Source organism: Antedon bifida, chromosome 11 (assembly GCF_963402885.1).
Source record: "Antedon bifida chromosome 11, ecAntBifi1.1, whole genome shotgun sequence".
NCBI classification, from domain to species: Eukaryota; Metazoa; Echinodermata; class Crinoidea; order Comatulida; family Antedonidae; genus Antedon; species Antedon bifida.
In genome coordinates, this window is record NC_136236.1 from 3,622,501 (window position 1) to 3,639,514 (window position 17,014).

General features: G+C 33.8%; 2 protein-coding genes and 1 non-coding gene across 3 annotated transcripts; 2 read left to right on the forward strand and 1 right to left on the reverse strand.

Moving 5' to 3' along the window:
* Positions 1-833: 833 nt before the first annotated feature.
* Positions 834-4,826, forward strand: LOC144855430 (uncharacterized). Its single transcript, XM_078713288.1, has 6 exons — positions 834-976; positions 1,573-1,641; positions 1,805-2,751; positions 3,291-3,550; positions 3,659-3,910; positions 3,999-4,826. The coding sequence occupies exons 2-6, from the start codon at positions 1,608-1,610 to the stop codon at positions 4,378-4,380; spliced, it is 1,875 nt and encodes a 624-aa protein (XP_078569414.1). The 5' UTR covers positions 834-976; positions 1,573-1,607; the 3' UTR covers positions 4,381-4,826.
* Positions 4,827-7,165: 2,339 nt separating this feature from the next.
* LOC144856606 (U6 spliceosomal RNA) lies at positions 7,166-7,272 on the reverse strand. Its single transcript, XR_013614951.1, has one exon. It is a non-coding gene; the product is annotated as a U6 spliceosomal RNA (small nuclear RNA).
* A 1,895-nt stretch (positions 7,273-9,167) lies between these two features.
* On the forward strand, positions 9,168-16,034 carry LOC144855902 (uncharacterized). The gene is made up of 7 exons (XM_078713855.1): positions 9,168-9,456; positions 11,493-12,184; positions 12,781-12,849; positions 13,013-13,959; positions 14,499-14,758; positions 14,867-15,118; positions 15,207-16,034. The coding sequence occupies exons 2-7, from the start codon at positions 11,623-11,625 to the stop codon at positions 15,586-15,588; spliced, it is 2,472 nt and encodes an 823-aa protein (XP_078569981.1). The 5' UTR covers positions 9,168-9,456; positions 11,493-11,622; the 3' UTR covers positions 15,589-16,034.
* The last annotated feature ends 980 nt before the right edge of the window (positions 16,035-17,014 follow it).

Genomic DNA, 17,014 nt, shown 5'->3' on the forward strand with positions numbered 1-17,014 from the left:
CTATATACCCGTTAACAAATTTTACTTTCAAATATACAAATGTGAATTCGGGTGAACGCGAGTCTCCTAGGTAAAAACACATTAAATAAATCGTTGTGCAATTTCCCATAAGCTTATCGCCTCATAAATTTAGTGTATATTACATCTAATAATAATAATGATGATTTATTAATATATATTATTTATACGTCTTATATTTACTGTCTTTTAAAAGATTTCATTTAAATATGAATAGAAAATTGACACAAAAGCAACGTAGTACAAAGCTGCACCACTTGTATTTAAATTCTTTTGTTTTTATTCATCAATTCTTTTGTTTGCATATTGGCGTCGTGTTTTTCCTAAAACAATGGGTGTATTCGTTACGTCGTGTACTTAAATTCATTTAGCTAGACCACTAAAACTTTGGCCCGACTTGAGGTTTTAAATTAGAGGTAGACTATGTCTTATTAACTGTCTGTGATTTATAATTAGTAATACTTTTATTGTTTCTCACTCCTGAGGACGATGAAAGCATATTGATCGAAACGTCGAGAAACTCAACAGTTCTTTTCATAACTAATATACGTGTACCGCAAACCTATATCAACAATAATACTTTTATAATAAAGAGATGAAATCTGTTGTTATATCTTGGGGTAAAATGGTATTACAGTAGGTCTGGTATTAAACCATTATATTCACGTCCTAGTTCAGATTCGTCTGGAAAAAATCTTATTTTTTAAATTACTTTTTTATGCTAATTTGTTGCTGAAAAATACAACAAACCAAAAACTATTACATTTTTGGAAACTGAGAAAAGTTGCTACATTAACTAACCTAACGAGAACCCGACCAACTAGACATCAGACATCACATTCTCAGAGTCAAACCCAACCTATTGGTAAATCAGTTGAGGATTTTTCAGATGATCAGTTGATTGCTGGTAGGGACGTCTTTGATGCTTTTTGTCAGCCACCATCCACTGATGCACCAGGTAATTTTTTTTTCTAATTTTTTGTTTTAATTAACTTTTTTAGTCCATTTTTTGTTAATTAATAATTTGAATTGTTTTTTTTACTATATTTATAGTGTACTTTGCATTGGTAAGTATATGTGGCAGAAAATAATATAAAATATGCTTTGTTTGCAGTATCTCTTGTAGTTAGACAAAACCCTGTCTACTTGTCGTGTTTTTTATTTTCTTTTGATTTATTCATTAAAGTACTTTATGCATTCAATAAAAAACAAATTAAAAACAACATGCTATTAGGCCTACGGTGTTAAAAACTACTGTTGATTTACATCATTTCTCATGTTATGTATGTTTACTTGTTTTCTCATGTATGTATTTATACTTGTTTTGTCATGTGTTCATCTTGTCTGAAGATGTTTTTGTTTTGTTTTTTTTTCATTATTCACTGTAAGCTTTACCTGCACCTTTATTAACATTCTGCTGCTACTGATGCATTATATATACTGCTACATGTATTTTTGTGTAAATATAAAAAATGCTATCTGTGTAAAGAACAGGTATTTCTGTAGATTTATTAATGTTATTAACACATTTCTTTGACAAATTGATTAACCTAGCCCAACCAAGTGCATTCACAGAACCTGCTAATACTATGCCCACGACAGTCTCTTGGTCAAAGGGGCAAGGTAATTATTTATTTATATTTTGTTTATTTTGAAACCAAAAATTCAGTTTAATGTATAATTAGTGTATACTTCAGTTGCTGGCTGGCCATTTAATGTTTTTTAATTTGGTTAAAGGATTTATTTGATTTTATTGTAGAAATTGTAGTGTCCAATTTTATTTCAGACTGCCTTGTACCAGAAGGATGGAAACAGACTTTATCCGAGATTGACCAAGAGTGGATTTCCAAAGCCTTATTCAAGGAATCAAAGAAGGGGATTGCAGAGTTGGATTCTACCAAACTCAAGCAAATGTGGTTCGACCCACCACAACCGGATCCGCTCTGCAAGAACATACCAAAACCCAGAAGCTACTTCGGTCATCGTCTCCTTCTTTGGATGCCCCACAAGATCTGGCTAATCAAGCTAGTCTGCACTCGACCAGGATGCAAGAACCGCCCACTCACATCTGCCGGTCTCTACAGACACGTTCGTCTGGTCCTGGACTTAGACTGCCACTACATACTCGCAACGGAGTACCTGGAGTGTCCTAATTGCCACGCAAAACAAATCGGCTGGAGCAACAACATATTGGAACAACTTGATTTACCACATCGACTCCAGTTCCCCGCTGTGCTTTCGTACCACCTAGCATGCGACATCCGGCTGGTGCAGCTCCTCAAGTACCTCGGAATCGGTAACAACCCTTCGCAGCTTCGCCAACAAGTCTTGGAGCAACATGTAAGACGGTGGAACGAGAGAGTGGCTCTCTATATGCAAGATTGCAAGACGTTCTGTGATGCTCATGACATTGACAGTGTTCTTATTACTGCACCAAAATTCGACCAGGTATCAGAAATGATCTCAGTGCCCTCTGTCAAATGGTTCCGCACTCACTTTTCAGATGATGAATGTGACGATGCAGACTTCGACGAAGAAGTGTACACTTTCGATGTTGATGTAGGGTATGATGACAAAACTCAACCGGACTACGAACCTCCATCACTTCGCCGATTGAGTGGGCATCATCATCGTGCGCCTCCGAAAGTTAGGCAACCCTCGCCGATCCTGCAGCAGCCTCCATCATCACATGATGGTAGTGATGCTGAAGAAGACGCAGCTCCTATCGACACTGTAAGTAGTTTTTTTAATCAATATTATTATATTGTGTATATATATATTTTTTTTGGTCTCTTCATTTTTTAAGGATACAACATTTGCACCTATTTATTTACATATTCAAAATTCAAATTCAAAAATCTTTTATTGTCCAATTACATACAAAATACATACATGCCATTGGAGATGTGTCGTTTGATACACTACATACATAACAATTAAAAATTATATATATATATATATAAACACAAGAGGCAAAGAACATTAATTCTAAACTGCCCGTATATATATATATATACTACGCAACATCATTGATTTATATATATATATATATATATATATATATATATATTTCATTTTAGCTTATGTTATATTGTTTGATAATGTTTATATACTACAAATAGAATTCTAATAGCTTTAATCAATTGGATACTTTTAATGAATTAAAAGCTATGAAGATTTCCATTTTTTTTGTTTTTCCCTCTTCCCTTTGAGTGTCATAAATATACGGAAAACATTTAAAAAAATTAAATTCACATTCAAAACAATTATAGGAGCTCGAGGATTCTGCAGGACCGGACAACATCTCAGGGTATGCAAAGGTAGAAGCCCTGGCCAACTGTCTATTCCAGTTCAAAGAAGACAGTGGTGTCATAAGTAAAACTCAAGCCGAGCAAATTACAAAGCTATGGAACAACCTCGACCCTTATGACAAAATCATCAAACGCCAATCACATCATCAAGATTACCTGTCCAAGGGCGAGTTCAAAAGGAGTAAAACGACTGTAATCCCAGGTGTCGAAAGCACTAGACGGTAAGACAGTTTCCTACTTTTTGTTCAATTTGTTGGTTGATGTGGTGGATGCGAGTTGATATTAATTTAATCAAAATGTTAATACAATATTCTTTTTAAATGTTACAGATGCTTCTTGGGTCAAAACACCGGACCAGCCCAATGGCCAGACTGTAATCGGTACATGGAGTGCCTTATAACAAAGCTGTGTGAAGCCTACCCATCTACCGTCATCTCAGTCGGAGGCAACCGATTGCAGCGCTGGCCCCTTATCGTCAAGGGATACAAGAACATCCGTCGCAAAGTGTTAACGAACGGACACCTTTCGTCGTTTTCTCCGCTTCAGTTGATGGAAATAAACCGTACCACACTGATACAGTGGTAAGTTTCTTTCTTTCTGTTTCTGTGGTGGTGCTGTTTTTGCTATAAATACAATCTCATTTTCAATTATTTTGCTTATTTTCAACAGGTACAACAGAACAAAGAAGCAAGAGCGGCAAGTCTTGGAATCTGGCATATCTGCAACAAAACCCAAGCTTGTCACCTCTAGAGCCTTGCCCGAACCTTTGATCAAGCCAGCAGTGCTATACACGTTGACGGCCACTCCAACATTCACATTCGTCCTGCCAGAGAGCACTGCCGGGCAAGCGACAGTAAGGAACAAAACGTCAATTCCAGTTCCACCGGGCAAGATGGCAATACCACCACTACCTTCTACGTCATCTGCCCCTGCAGCCAGTAGCAGCAGCAGCCTTCCTGTAGAGAGACCGATATCTAGAAGCGTCGCCCACTACAGGAAACAAGCAGCGAACAGAATAGCTGAAGGTAAACAAGTCAAAGAACATCAGTGAGTGTGTGTTCTCAGTGCAAACAACCGAGACTGATGGAAAACCACGCTCAGTATTACGGGACTTGGTATTGTGCTGCTAAGTCAAATCAAACCATGGAAGAGTGGAAAACTGCTATGGCTGCTCAACGTCGCCTCCGTAAACAGCAGAAGAAATCAATTCTGACTTTGCGGAAATAGTGTGTGTATGTGACAGATTTTAGCCGAGTGTCTGGCCAACTTTGTTGCTACTGTGGCGTGGCATCTTCGGGTGTAGGACAGTACAGCCAGTGATCGCCAACACCGAATACTGGGCGGTGTATAAAAACCTGGAATGGGTGTCCCCCGTACACCCGAATTTGGGTATATCGTGTCTGTAATACCCTTGGTGGAGGAAATGCCATCAAAACTTGGAATCGATTCTGCGGAATTGATGTCCAGTCACTGCACAACACTATAAAAAAGTTTTTAATGCTGCCGAATGCAAAGAGCAATGATTAAAGTAGTGAATTCTGTAATTTGTAAGAAAATAATTCAAGTTTATTATTATAATTACTTTTTAAATGATTAACATTAATTTACTCTCAAATCATTGCTCTTTGTATTTGAAGGTCCCAAGCCCTTACAAAAAAGCAGAGGGAAAACTTTTTAAAATAAAAATAAATTAATAAATACTGTATGTTTTTGTTGGTCATTTACAAAATCCTAGTTACAACACATTTTCAACAAAAAATCTTTGTACTATAGTACAGGGTATGTTTTATTGTTTAAATAAATAAATCCTGGTTACATAATATTCCTACCAACAAAATTAATAACAGCAGTGTATAGCCCGCTCTCTTTTTTTTAAATGTGAAAACTTTTCTTAAGTAAAAATAAATTATTATTATAATTACTGTATGATTTTTGTTGATTATATTAAAAAATCCTAGTTACAACACATTTTTTCAACAAACAATCTTTGTACCGTAGTACACAGGGTATGTTTTGTTGTTTAAATAAATAAATCCTGTTACACATAAAACCACCTACCAAAAAGAATTAGTAAAAGCAGTGTAAACCCTCCTCTCTTTTTTTAAAAAGTAAAAACTTTTCTTAAAGTTTTGTTAACAGACACTAACCCTTTTATAATAAAGATATGAAATCTGTTGTTGTATCTTAGGGGCAAAATGGTATTACAGTAGGCCCGGTATTAAACCATTATATCCACGTCCTAGTTCAGATGCGTCTTGAAAAAAATATGATTTTTCAAATTACTTTTTGATGGTAATTTGTTGCTGAAAAATACAACAAACATAAAAACTAATTCAATTTTTGGAAATCTAAAAGTTGCTGCAGTAACTCTTGTTTTTATGCATCAACTCTTTTTGTTTGCATATTGGCATTGTGTCTCTAAAACAATGCGTGTATTCGTTACGTCGTGTACTTAAATTCATTTAGCTAGACCACTAAAACTTTGGCCCGACTTGAGGTTTTAAATTAGAGATAGACTATGTCTTATTAACTGTCTGTGATTTATAATTAGTAATACTTTTATTGTTTCTCACTCCTGAGGACAATGAAAGCATATTGATCGAAACGTCGAGAAACTTAACAGTTCTTTTCATAACTAATATACGTGTACCGCAAACTTATATCAACAATAATACTTTTATAATAAAGAGATGAAATCTGTTGTTATATCTTGGGGTAAAATGGTATTACAGTAGGTCTGGTATTAAACCATTATATCCACGTCCTAGTTCAGATTCGTCTGGAAAAATCTGATTTTTCAAATTACTTTTTTATGCTAATTTGTTGCTGAAAAATACAACAAACCAAAAACTATTACATTTTTGGAAACTCAGAAAAGTTGCTACAGTAACTAAAAGTAACTGGTGATTGGTCAATTCAGAATATCTTGGATTGGTCCATTATTATTAAACAATTTTTGTTAACAGTTATTATTCTACATATTCCTGAATATATTCTATATTAATTTAAATGAGTGATTTTTTTATTGATGTTGTAAAAGAATAAATGGATATTTATTCTTAATTCATGCTAAGAATGATGTAATTTACTCTACACACCTGCTAAATAATGGATCAGTCCAGTTCTCTCATTTGGCGAGGGGAAATGCTATTCTTCTCTGTACAGTGTTCCAAATTGAAAGTTTGTAATGCCTGACTACCTAAGCTAGTATATTTATAACAAAAATAACGAATTACAAAAAGACGTAAAAAAATTTTACACTAATATAATAAATATGTATTTATATTAGGATATATATAATCTATATCAGTTGGTTACAGAATCAGTCCAGTTTTTGATTATTATTTGAGTATTATTTTTACAACAAAGCTAGAGATTCTGAAAGCCCAGAGTCGATCTCTATAAATCTATAGCCCGCCCTCTATTAGTAGAAAACTTGTTTATAATCTTTGTGGAAATGGTAATGCTGTAATAATCATTATTTTTACGTCGATATTTGGAATAATTTCTAATCGTTATTAATTTTTATTAATTAAAATATGATATTCTTTAATTAAATGTTGGTTTAAACATTCAAAAGTTTTTTAATTCTATAATTTAGCTTCAAACACCGTAAACAAAATTTAAGAACTGTATAACAAACAAACTTCATCTTTTTATCCTAAATTTAGCACAGATAGATTAATCAATTGATATTTAACGAATATATTAGTATAAAACTCATAATAATAACCGTTTTAACAATGATGTGATGATTCCCTGCTACAAAACAATTTTATATCAGTTTTTGCTCAATTTTTCAAGAAAAAAAAATTAATATATTATTTTTGAAAATTAAAAATATGGAACGCTTCACGATTTTGCGTGTCATCCTTGCGCAGGGGCCATGCTAATCTTCTCTGTATCGTTCCAATTTTAATATATGTACTGCCTAAGCGAGTACATTTCTACCAGAAATAAGGACATCTATATACCCGTTAACAAATTTTACTTTCAAATATACAAATGTGAATTCGGGTGAACGCGAGTCTCCTAGGTAAAAACACATTAAATAAATCGTTGTGCAATTTCCCATAAGCTTATCGCCTCATAAATTTAGTGTATATTACATCTAATAATAATAATGATGATTTATTAATATATATTATTTATACGTCTTATATTTACTGTCTTTTAAAAGATTTCATTTAAATATGAATAGAAAATTGACACAAAAGCAACGTAGTACAAAGCTGCACCACTTGTATTTAAATTCTTTTGTTTTTATTCATCAATTCTTTTGTTTGCATATTGGCGTCGTGTTTTTCCTAAAACAATGGGTGTATTCGTTACGTCGTGTACTTAAATTCATTTAGCTAGACCACTAAAACTTTGGCCCGACTTGAGGTTTTAAATTAGAGGTAGACTATGTCTTATTAACTGTCTGTGATTTATAATTAGTAATACTTTTATTGTTTCTCACTCCTGAGGACGATGAAAGCATATTGATCGAAACGTCGAGAAACTCAACAGTTCTTTTCATAACTAATATACGTGTACCGCAAACCTATATCAACAATAATACTTTTATAATAAAGAGATGAAATCTGTTGTTATATCTTGGGGTAAAATGGTATTACAGTAGGTCTGGTATTAAACCATTATATTCACGTCCTAGTTCAGATTCGTCTGGAAAAAATCTTATTTTTTAAATTACTTTTTTATGCTAATTTGTTGCTGAAAAATACAACAAACCAAAAACTATTACATTTTTGGAAACTGAGAAAAGTTGCTACATTAACTAAAAGTAACTGGTGATTGGTCAATTCAGAATAACTTGGATTGGTCCATTATTATTAAACAATCTTTGTTAACAGTTATTTTTCTACCTATTCCTGAATATATTCTATATTAATTTAAATGAGTGATTTTTTATTGATGTTGTAAAAGAATAAATGGATATTTATTCTTAATTCATGCTAAGAATTATCAAATTTACGCTATACACCTGCTAAATAATGGATCAGTCCAGTTCTTTCCTTTGGCGAGGGGAAATGCTATTCTTCTCTGTACAGTGTTCCAATTTGAAAGTTTGTAGTGCCTGACTACTTAAGCTAGTATATTTATAACAAAAATAACGAATTACAAAAAGACGTTAAAAAATTTCACACTAATATAAATAAATATGTATTTATATTAGGATATATATAATCTATATCAGTTGGTTACAGAATCAGTCCAGTTTTTGATTATTATTTGAGTATTATTTTTACAACAAAGCTAGAGATTCTGAAAGCCCAGAGTCGATCTCTATAAATCTATAGCCCGCCCTCTATTAGTAGAAAACTTGTTTATAACCTTTGTGGAAATTAATGCTGTAATAATAATTATTTTTACGTTGATATTTGGAATAATTTTTAATCGTTGTTACTTTTTATCATTTAAAATATGATATTCTTTAATTAAATGTTGGTTTAAACATTCAAAAGCTTTTTAATTCTACAATTTAGTTTCAAATAGCGTGAACAAAATTTAAGAACCGTATAACAAACAACATTCATCTTTTTATCCTAAATTTAGCACAGATAGATTAATAAATTTACTCTTATTGATATTTAACAAATATATTAGTATAAAACTCATAATAATAACCGTTTTACCCATGATGTGATGAGTCTCTGCTACAAAACAATTTTATATCAGTTTTTGCTCAATTTTTCGAGGAAAACAAATAATTTATTATTTTTTTTAATTAAAAATATGGAACGCTTCACGATTTTGCGTGTCATCCTTGCGCTCACTTTAACTCATTACGCAAGGTTTAGTTGTTTCAATTCTTGTTTCAATTGTTAACCAATCACAGACGTTCACTGCAAATTGATCAGGTTATTGACCAATCAGGTCACGATCACGGAAAGTCAGTGTCTCAAAAGTTAACCTATCAGAGCGCTGAAGAGTGACGTAATGTAACTTTAGACTTCAGTTGAGGGGGACAGCGAGGTTTTTCCTTGAGATTTTGATCAGATTTTTCTGTGACAACATCTCGTTCGAAACTCTCTAAAAATTCAATCGTTTTTCTAAGCGCAATCCGATTTAAAGTGATCATCTAGAAGCTGTATTATCCTGGAACCGTGTGCTTGTATTCAAGGTAAGAACAAATTTGATTTTAGTAAAAAACGGGCGTTTAAAGTATGGCCAAATATATGACCAGCTCCGCGAGAGACGTGTGATCGGTCCCGATGCACGTTCGCGGCCTGGCTGTCGGCTGCGCCCAGGCCTAGAGTGCGGCCGAGTATGTCGCCTTAATTAGTTAACTTTAAAAAAAAAATTAATACATTGTGTGCGTTGTTTTCTGTTAGTGTATTTTTTTGATATATTTTTGTTTAGCCTACAAATTCAATTACATTAAAATGATAAAATAGGCCGTTTTTCTGAGTTAGCTGCTATGATGAGGCAAAAAAGAGGCCTAGCTAAAGCTAAGCTAGAATAAGTTAGGCTAGAATAGATAGAAGTTAGGCCTAGTCTATGTGAGAGACTGAAAGTGTTCTTCTCCTTTTATTGTTTAGTTTTTTATATATATATATAGTTTGTTTTTAATGTAGTGTAGCAGACCTATCACATAGCTTTTAATTGCATTTTAACATTTACTTTTAGTTTTAATTTGATTATTTATACATCCTGTGTATATATCTTTTTATTTAACCTCACATTGACAGGTTACCTTCACTTTTCTAGGTAATGGATTTTAAGAATGTTAATGACTATAACAGAAAACCACATTAATTCTCTTAATCCTAATTGGTCAGATGAGATGGGTCAAGCCCAATATTACCATGCACTGACCACATTATTAACATACTCTTTTCTCAACTACTAGCATCTTAGCTACACCGTTTATTGCACTGTCTTATAAAATATTGTATATTGTATATTTTATCTATTTATTGAGAATCCTCACTTATTCACTTGGAATAAATTGCATAGTTTTATTTTACTGTTGCACTGGCAATTACTAAAGTAGTTTATTAAGTAATGAAGTTAGTTAAAGCTAGGCAAGGTATGTAAACAAAGACAGCTGTCATGTATCAAGTTATCTTAATCCCTAGAATTTAATTCTAATTACTATAACATAAGTCCTGTAAACACCATTTTTTTCTGAAAAAGTTTATATAACATTACTAATCTAATTTAGTGATTGTAAGTAGAATCAATTTATACAATTAATTAACCTTTTAGAATTATGTTTTAGAATAGAAGTAGCTTTATGTAATGATTTTATTAGTAATATTAACATTTTATATTGGAATAAATATTCAATGTGTTTTATATCAAGGTCTTATATACCTACACCTCATAAACTTTGGGCATAGGTATGTAAACAAAGACAGCTGTATTGTATCAAGTTATCTTAATCCCTAGAATTTAATTCTAATTAATATAACATAAGTCCTGTACGAATGAGGGTACATTTATTGTAAATACAATAATAGAAAAATAACGCTTAAAAAAGAAAAAAGTCCAATGAATAACATTTTAAAAAACAACTAATTAAATAACACAAGCCAAGAGTCAAAGTTTAAATAACAAAAGACCTATTGTCTAACATCCTGTCAAATGAAAAGCTTAGCTTTTACAGAGTCACTTTGTTTATTCAGACTAGGTTTTAATTGTCTGATATACAACATTTCATAGATAAGACAGTCAAATTTGTTTTTGCATTTCCTAAGTATACTAAATTAATTAATTTTACTTGGATTAACAATCACGTTATGATCCTGTAAACACCATTTTAACTTCTTTTTGCAAAGTTTATATAACATTACTAAAATCTAATTTAGTGGCTGTAAAGTAGAACCAATTCATGCAATTATTAACCTTTTAGAAATTATGTTTTAGAATAGAAGTAGCTTTATGTAATAATTTAATTAGTATTATTAACATAATAATAATTTAATAAATATTAAATTTTTCAATTAACATTATAATAATTGAATAAATATTATTCAATGTGTTTTTATATCAAGGTCACACATATAATAATTATTACCAGAGGTTTTGCACCCAAATTCATGGTGCACCAATAATGACAAAAGAAAGTAGTTTATTTTTTTTTTCATTTAAGCTAGAGCTATAAATTATGTGGTAGGTCTAAGTAATCTATATTTTTCTCTTTTTACCACTTAGCATTCACTTCAACTGGCTTTTCACCGAGTCATCAATATTTACGGTAACATTTTCTTTTGTATATACTTACTTTGTTCACATATATTTTTGCACGTGATCTGTTTTTTTTTTTAAGTCTTGCAGGTTGGAGATGTTGCGACCAATCTTTCAGCGGAATGAGAAGGGTGTCCTGAGACTGGGTGATACAACTGATGCAGTAGTATTTAGCAGGTCCAAAAAGCCATCGAATCGCAAATGCCTACTTCCTGATGAAGTACATCAAGATGCCTTGAAGGAAGTACGCATTTTGGGAGGAGACATCAAAGACGAATGTGATATTTTGGGTTGCTACAAATTTCAGCTCGGCAAATACCAAGGGCAATCATTCAAGTGGATAGTCGAAAATGTCCTTGGATACGCTGCATATTTGGTGACCCAGATGTCAAACGAAGCTCCGAGTACGAGTCCGCTCAGTTTGAACAAATTCAAGTTCAAGAAGTACTTGGAGTCTTTTCCTGAGGGCAAAGAAGCCATAGCTATGAAAGAGAAAGAATGCCTCAGGAGAACCCGACCAACTAGACATCAGACATCACATTCTCAGAGTCAAACCCAACCTATTGGTAAATCAGTTGAGGATTTTTCAGATGATCAGTTGATTGCTGGTAGGGACGTCTTTGATGCTTTTTGTCAGCCACCATCCACTGATGCACCAGGTAATTTTTTTTTCTAATTTTTTGTTTTAATTAACTTTTTTAGTCCATTTTTTGTTAATTAATAATTTGAATTGTTTTTTTTACTATATTTATAGTGTACTTTGCATTGGTAAGTATATGTGGCAGAAAATAATATAAAATATGCTTTGTTTGCAGTATCTCTTGTAGTTAGACAAAACCCTGTCTACTTGTCGTGTTTTTTATTTTCTTTTGATTTATTCATTAAAGTACTTTATGCATTCAATAAAAAACAAATTAAAAACAACATGCTATTAGGCCTACGGTGTTAAAAACTACTGTTGATTTACATCATTTCTCATGTTATGTATGTTTACTTGTTTTCTCATGTATGTATTTATACTTGTTTTGTCATGTGTTCATCTTGTCTGAAGATGTTTTTGTTTTGTTTTTTTTTCATTATTCACTGTAAGCTTTACCTGCACCTTTATTAACATTCTGCTGCTACTGATGCATTATATATACTGCTACATGTATTTTTGTGTAAATATAAAAAATGCTATCTGTGTAAAGAACAGGTATTTCTGTAGATTTATTAATGTTATTAACACATTTCTTTGACAAATTGATTAACCTAGCCCAACCAAGTGCATTCACAGAACCTGCTAATACTATGCCCACGACAGTCTCTTGGTCAAAGGGGCAAGGTAATTATTTATTTATATTTTGTTTATTTTGAAACCAAAAATTCAGTTTAATGTATAATTAGTGTATACTTCAGTTGCTGGCTGGCCATTTAATGTTTTTTAATTTGGTTAAAGGATTTATTTGATTTTATTGTAGAAATTGTAGTGTCCAATTTTATTTCAGACTGCCTTGTACCAGAAGGATGGAAACAGACTTTATCCGAGATTGACCAAGAGTGGATTTCCAAAGCCTTATTCAAGGAATCAAAGAAGGGGATTGCAGAGTTGGATTCTACCAAACTCAAGCAAATGTGGTTCGACCCACCACAACCGGATCCGCTCTGCAAGAACATACCAAAACCCAGAAGCTACTTCGGTCATCGTCTCCTTCTTTGGATGCCCCACAAGATCTGGCTAATCAAGCTAGTCTGCACTCGACCAGGATGCAAGAACCGCCCACTCACATCTGCCGGTCTCTACAGACACGTTCGTCTGGTCCTGGACTTAGACTGCCACTACATACTCGCAACGGAGTACCTGGAGTGTCCTAATTGCCACGCAAAACAAATCGGCTGGAGCAACAACATATTGGAACAACTTGATTTACCACATCGACTCCAGTTCCCCGCTGTGCTTTCGTACCACCTAGCATGCGACATCCGGCTGGTGCAGCTCCTCAAGTACCTCGGAATCGGTAACAACCCTTCGCAGCTTCGCCAACAAGTCTTGGAGCAACATGTAAGACGGTGGAACGAGAGAGTGGCTCTCTATATGCAAGATTGCAAGACGTTCTGTGATGCTCATGACATTGACAGTGTTCTTATTACTGCACCAAAATTCGACCAGGTATCAGAAATGATCTCAGTGCCCTCTGTCAAATGGTTCCGCACTCACTTTTCAGATGATGAATGTGACGATGCAGACTTCGACGAAGAAGTGTACACTTTCGATGTTGATGTAGGGTATGATGACAAAACTCAACCGGACTACGAACCTCCATCACTTCGCCGATTGAGTGGGCATCATCATCGTGCGCCTCCGAAAGTTAGGCAACCCTCGCCGATCCTGCAGCAGCCTCCATCATCACATGATGGTAGTGATGCTGAAGAAGACGCAGCTCCTATCGACACTGTAAGTAGTTTTTTTAATCAATATTATTATATTGTGTATATATATATTTTTTTTGGTCTCTTCATTTTTTAAGGATACAACATTTGCACCTATTTATTTACATATTCAAAATTCAAATTCAAAAATCTTTTATTGTCCAATTACATACAAAATACATACATGCCATTGGAGATGTGTCGTTTGATACACTACATACATAACAATTAAAAATTATATATATATATATATAAACACAAGAGGCAAAGAACATTAATTCTAAACTGCCCGTATATATATATATATACTACGCAACATCATTGATTTATATATATATATATATATATATATATATATATATTTCATTTTAGCTTATGTTATATTGTTTGATAATGTTTATATACTACAAATAGAATTCTAATAGCTTTAATCAATTGGATACTTTTAATGAATTAAAAGCTATGAAGATTTCCATTTTTTTTGTTTTTCCCTCTTCCCTTTGAGTGTCATAAATATACGGAAAACATTTAAAAAAATTAAATTCACATTCAAAACAATTATAGGAGCTCGAGGATTCTGCAGGACCGGACAACATCTCAGGGTATGCAAAGGTAGAAGCCCTGGCCAACTGTCTATTCCAGTTCAAAGAAGACAGTGGTGTCATAAGTAAAACTCAAGCCGAGCAAATTACAAAGCTATGGAACAACCTCGACCCTTATGACAAAATCATCAAACGCCAATCACATCATCAAGATTACCTGTCCAAGGGCGAGTTCAAAAGGAGTAAAACGACTGTAATCCCAGGTGTCGAAAGCACTAGACGGTAAGACAGTTTCCTACTTTTTGTTCAATTTGTTGGTTGATGTGGTGGATGCGAGTTGATATTAATTTAATCAAAATGTTAATACAATATTCTTTTTAAATGTTACAGATGCTTCTTGGGTCAAAACACCGGACCAGCCCAATGGCCAGACTGTAATCGGTACATGGAGTGCCTTATAACAAAGCTGTGTGAAGCCTACCCATCTACCGTCATCTCAGTCGGAGGCAACCGATTGCAGCGCTGGCCCCTTATCGTCAAGGGATACAAGAACATCCGTCGCAAAGTGTTAACGAACGGACACCTTTCGTCGTTTTCTCCGCTTCAGTTGATGGAAATAAACCGTACCACACTGATACAGTGGTAAGTTTCTTTCTTTCTGTTTCTGTGGTGGTGCTGTTTTTGCTATAAATACAATCTCATTTTCAATTATTTTGCTTATTTTCAACAGGTACAACAGAACAAAGAAGCAAGAGCGGCAAGTCTTGGAATCTGGCATATCTGCAACAAAACCCAAGCTTGTCACCTCTAGAGCCTTGCCCGAACCTTTGATCAAGCCAGCAGTGCTATACACGTTGACGGCCACTCCAACATTCACATTCGTCCTGCCAGAGAGCACTGCCGGGCAAGCGACAGTAAGGAACAAAACGTCAATTCCAGTTCCACCGGGCAAGATGGCAATACCACCACTACCTTCTACGTCATCTGCCCCTGCAGCCAGTAGCAGCAGCAGCCTTCCTGTAGAGAGACCGATATCTAGAAGCGTCGCCCACTACAGGAAACAAGCAGCGAACAGAATAGCTGAAGGTAAACAAGTCAAAGAACATCAGTGAGTGTGTGTTCTCAGTGCAAACAACCGAGACTGATGGAAAACCACGCTCAGTATTACGGGACTTGGTATTGTGCTGCTAAGTCAAATCAAACCATGGAAGAGTGGAAAACTGCTATGGCTGCTCAACGTCGCCTCCGTAAACAGCAGAAGAAATCAATTCTGACTTTGCGGAAATAGTGTGTGTATGTGACAGATTTTAGCCGAGTGTCTGGCCAACTTTGTTGCTACTGTGGCGTGGCATCTTCGGGTGTAGGACAGTACAGCCAGTGATCGCCAACACCGAATACTGGGCGGTGTATAAAAACCTGGAATGGGTGTCCCCCGTACACCCGAATTTGGGTATATCGTGTCTGTAATACCCTTGGTGGAGGAAATGCCATCAAAACTTGGAATCGATTCTGCGGAATTGATGTCCAGTCACTGCACAACACTATAAAAAAGTTTTTAATGCTGCCGAATGCAAAGAGCAATGATTAAAGTAGTGAATTCTGTAATTTGTAAGAAAATAATTCAAGTTTATTATTATAATTACTTTTTAAATGATTAACATTAATTTACTCTCAAATCATTGCTCTTTGTATTTGAAGGTCCCAAGCCCTTACAAAAAAGCAGAGGGAAAACTTTTTAAAATAAAAATAAATTAATAAATACTGTATGTTTTTGTTGGTCATTTACAAAATCCTAGTTACAACACATTTTCAACAAAAAATCTTTGTACTATAGTACAGGGTATGTTTTATTGTTTAAATAAATAAATCCTGGTTACATAATATTCCTACCAACAAAATTAATAACAGCAGTGTATAGCCCGCTCTCTTTTTTTTAAATGTGAAAACTTTTCTTAAGTAAAAATAAATTATTATTATAATTACTGTATGATTTTTGTTGATTATATTAAAAAATCCTAGTTACAACACATTTTTTCAACAAACAATCTTTGTACCGTAGTACACAGGGTATGTTTTGTTGTTTAAATAAATAAATCCTGTTACACATAAAACCACCTACCAAAAAGAATTAGTAAAAGCAGTGTAAACCCTCCTCTCTTTTTTTAAAAAGTAAAAACTTTTCTTAAAGTTTTGTTAACAGACACTAACCCTTTTATAATAAAGATATGAAATCTGTTGTTGTATCTTAGGGGCAAAATGGTATTACAGTAGGCCCGGTATTAAACCATTATATCCACGTCCTAGTTCAGATGCGTCTTGAAAAAAATATGATTTTTCAAATTACTTTTTGATGGTAATTTGTTGCTGAAAAATACAACAAACATAAAAACTAATTCAATTTTTGGAAATCTAAAAGTTGCTGCAGTAACTCTTGTTTTTATGCATCAACTCTTTTTGTTTGCATATTGGCATTGTGTCTCTAAAACAATGCGTGTATTCGTTACGTCGTGTACTTAAATTCATTTTGGTAGACCACTA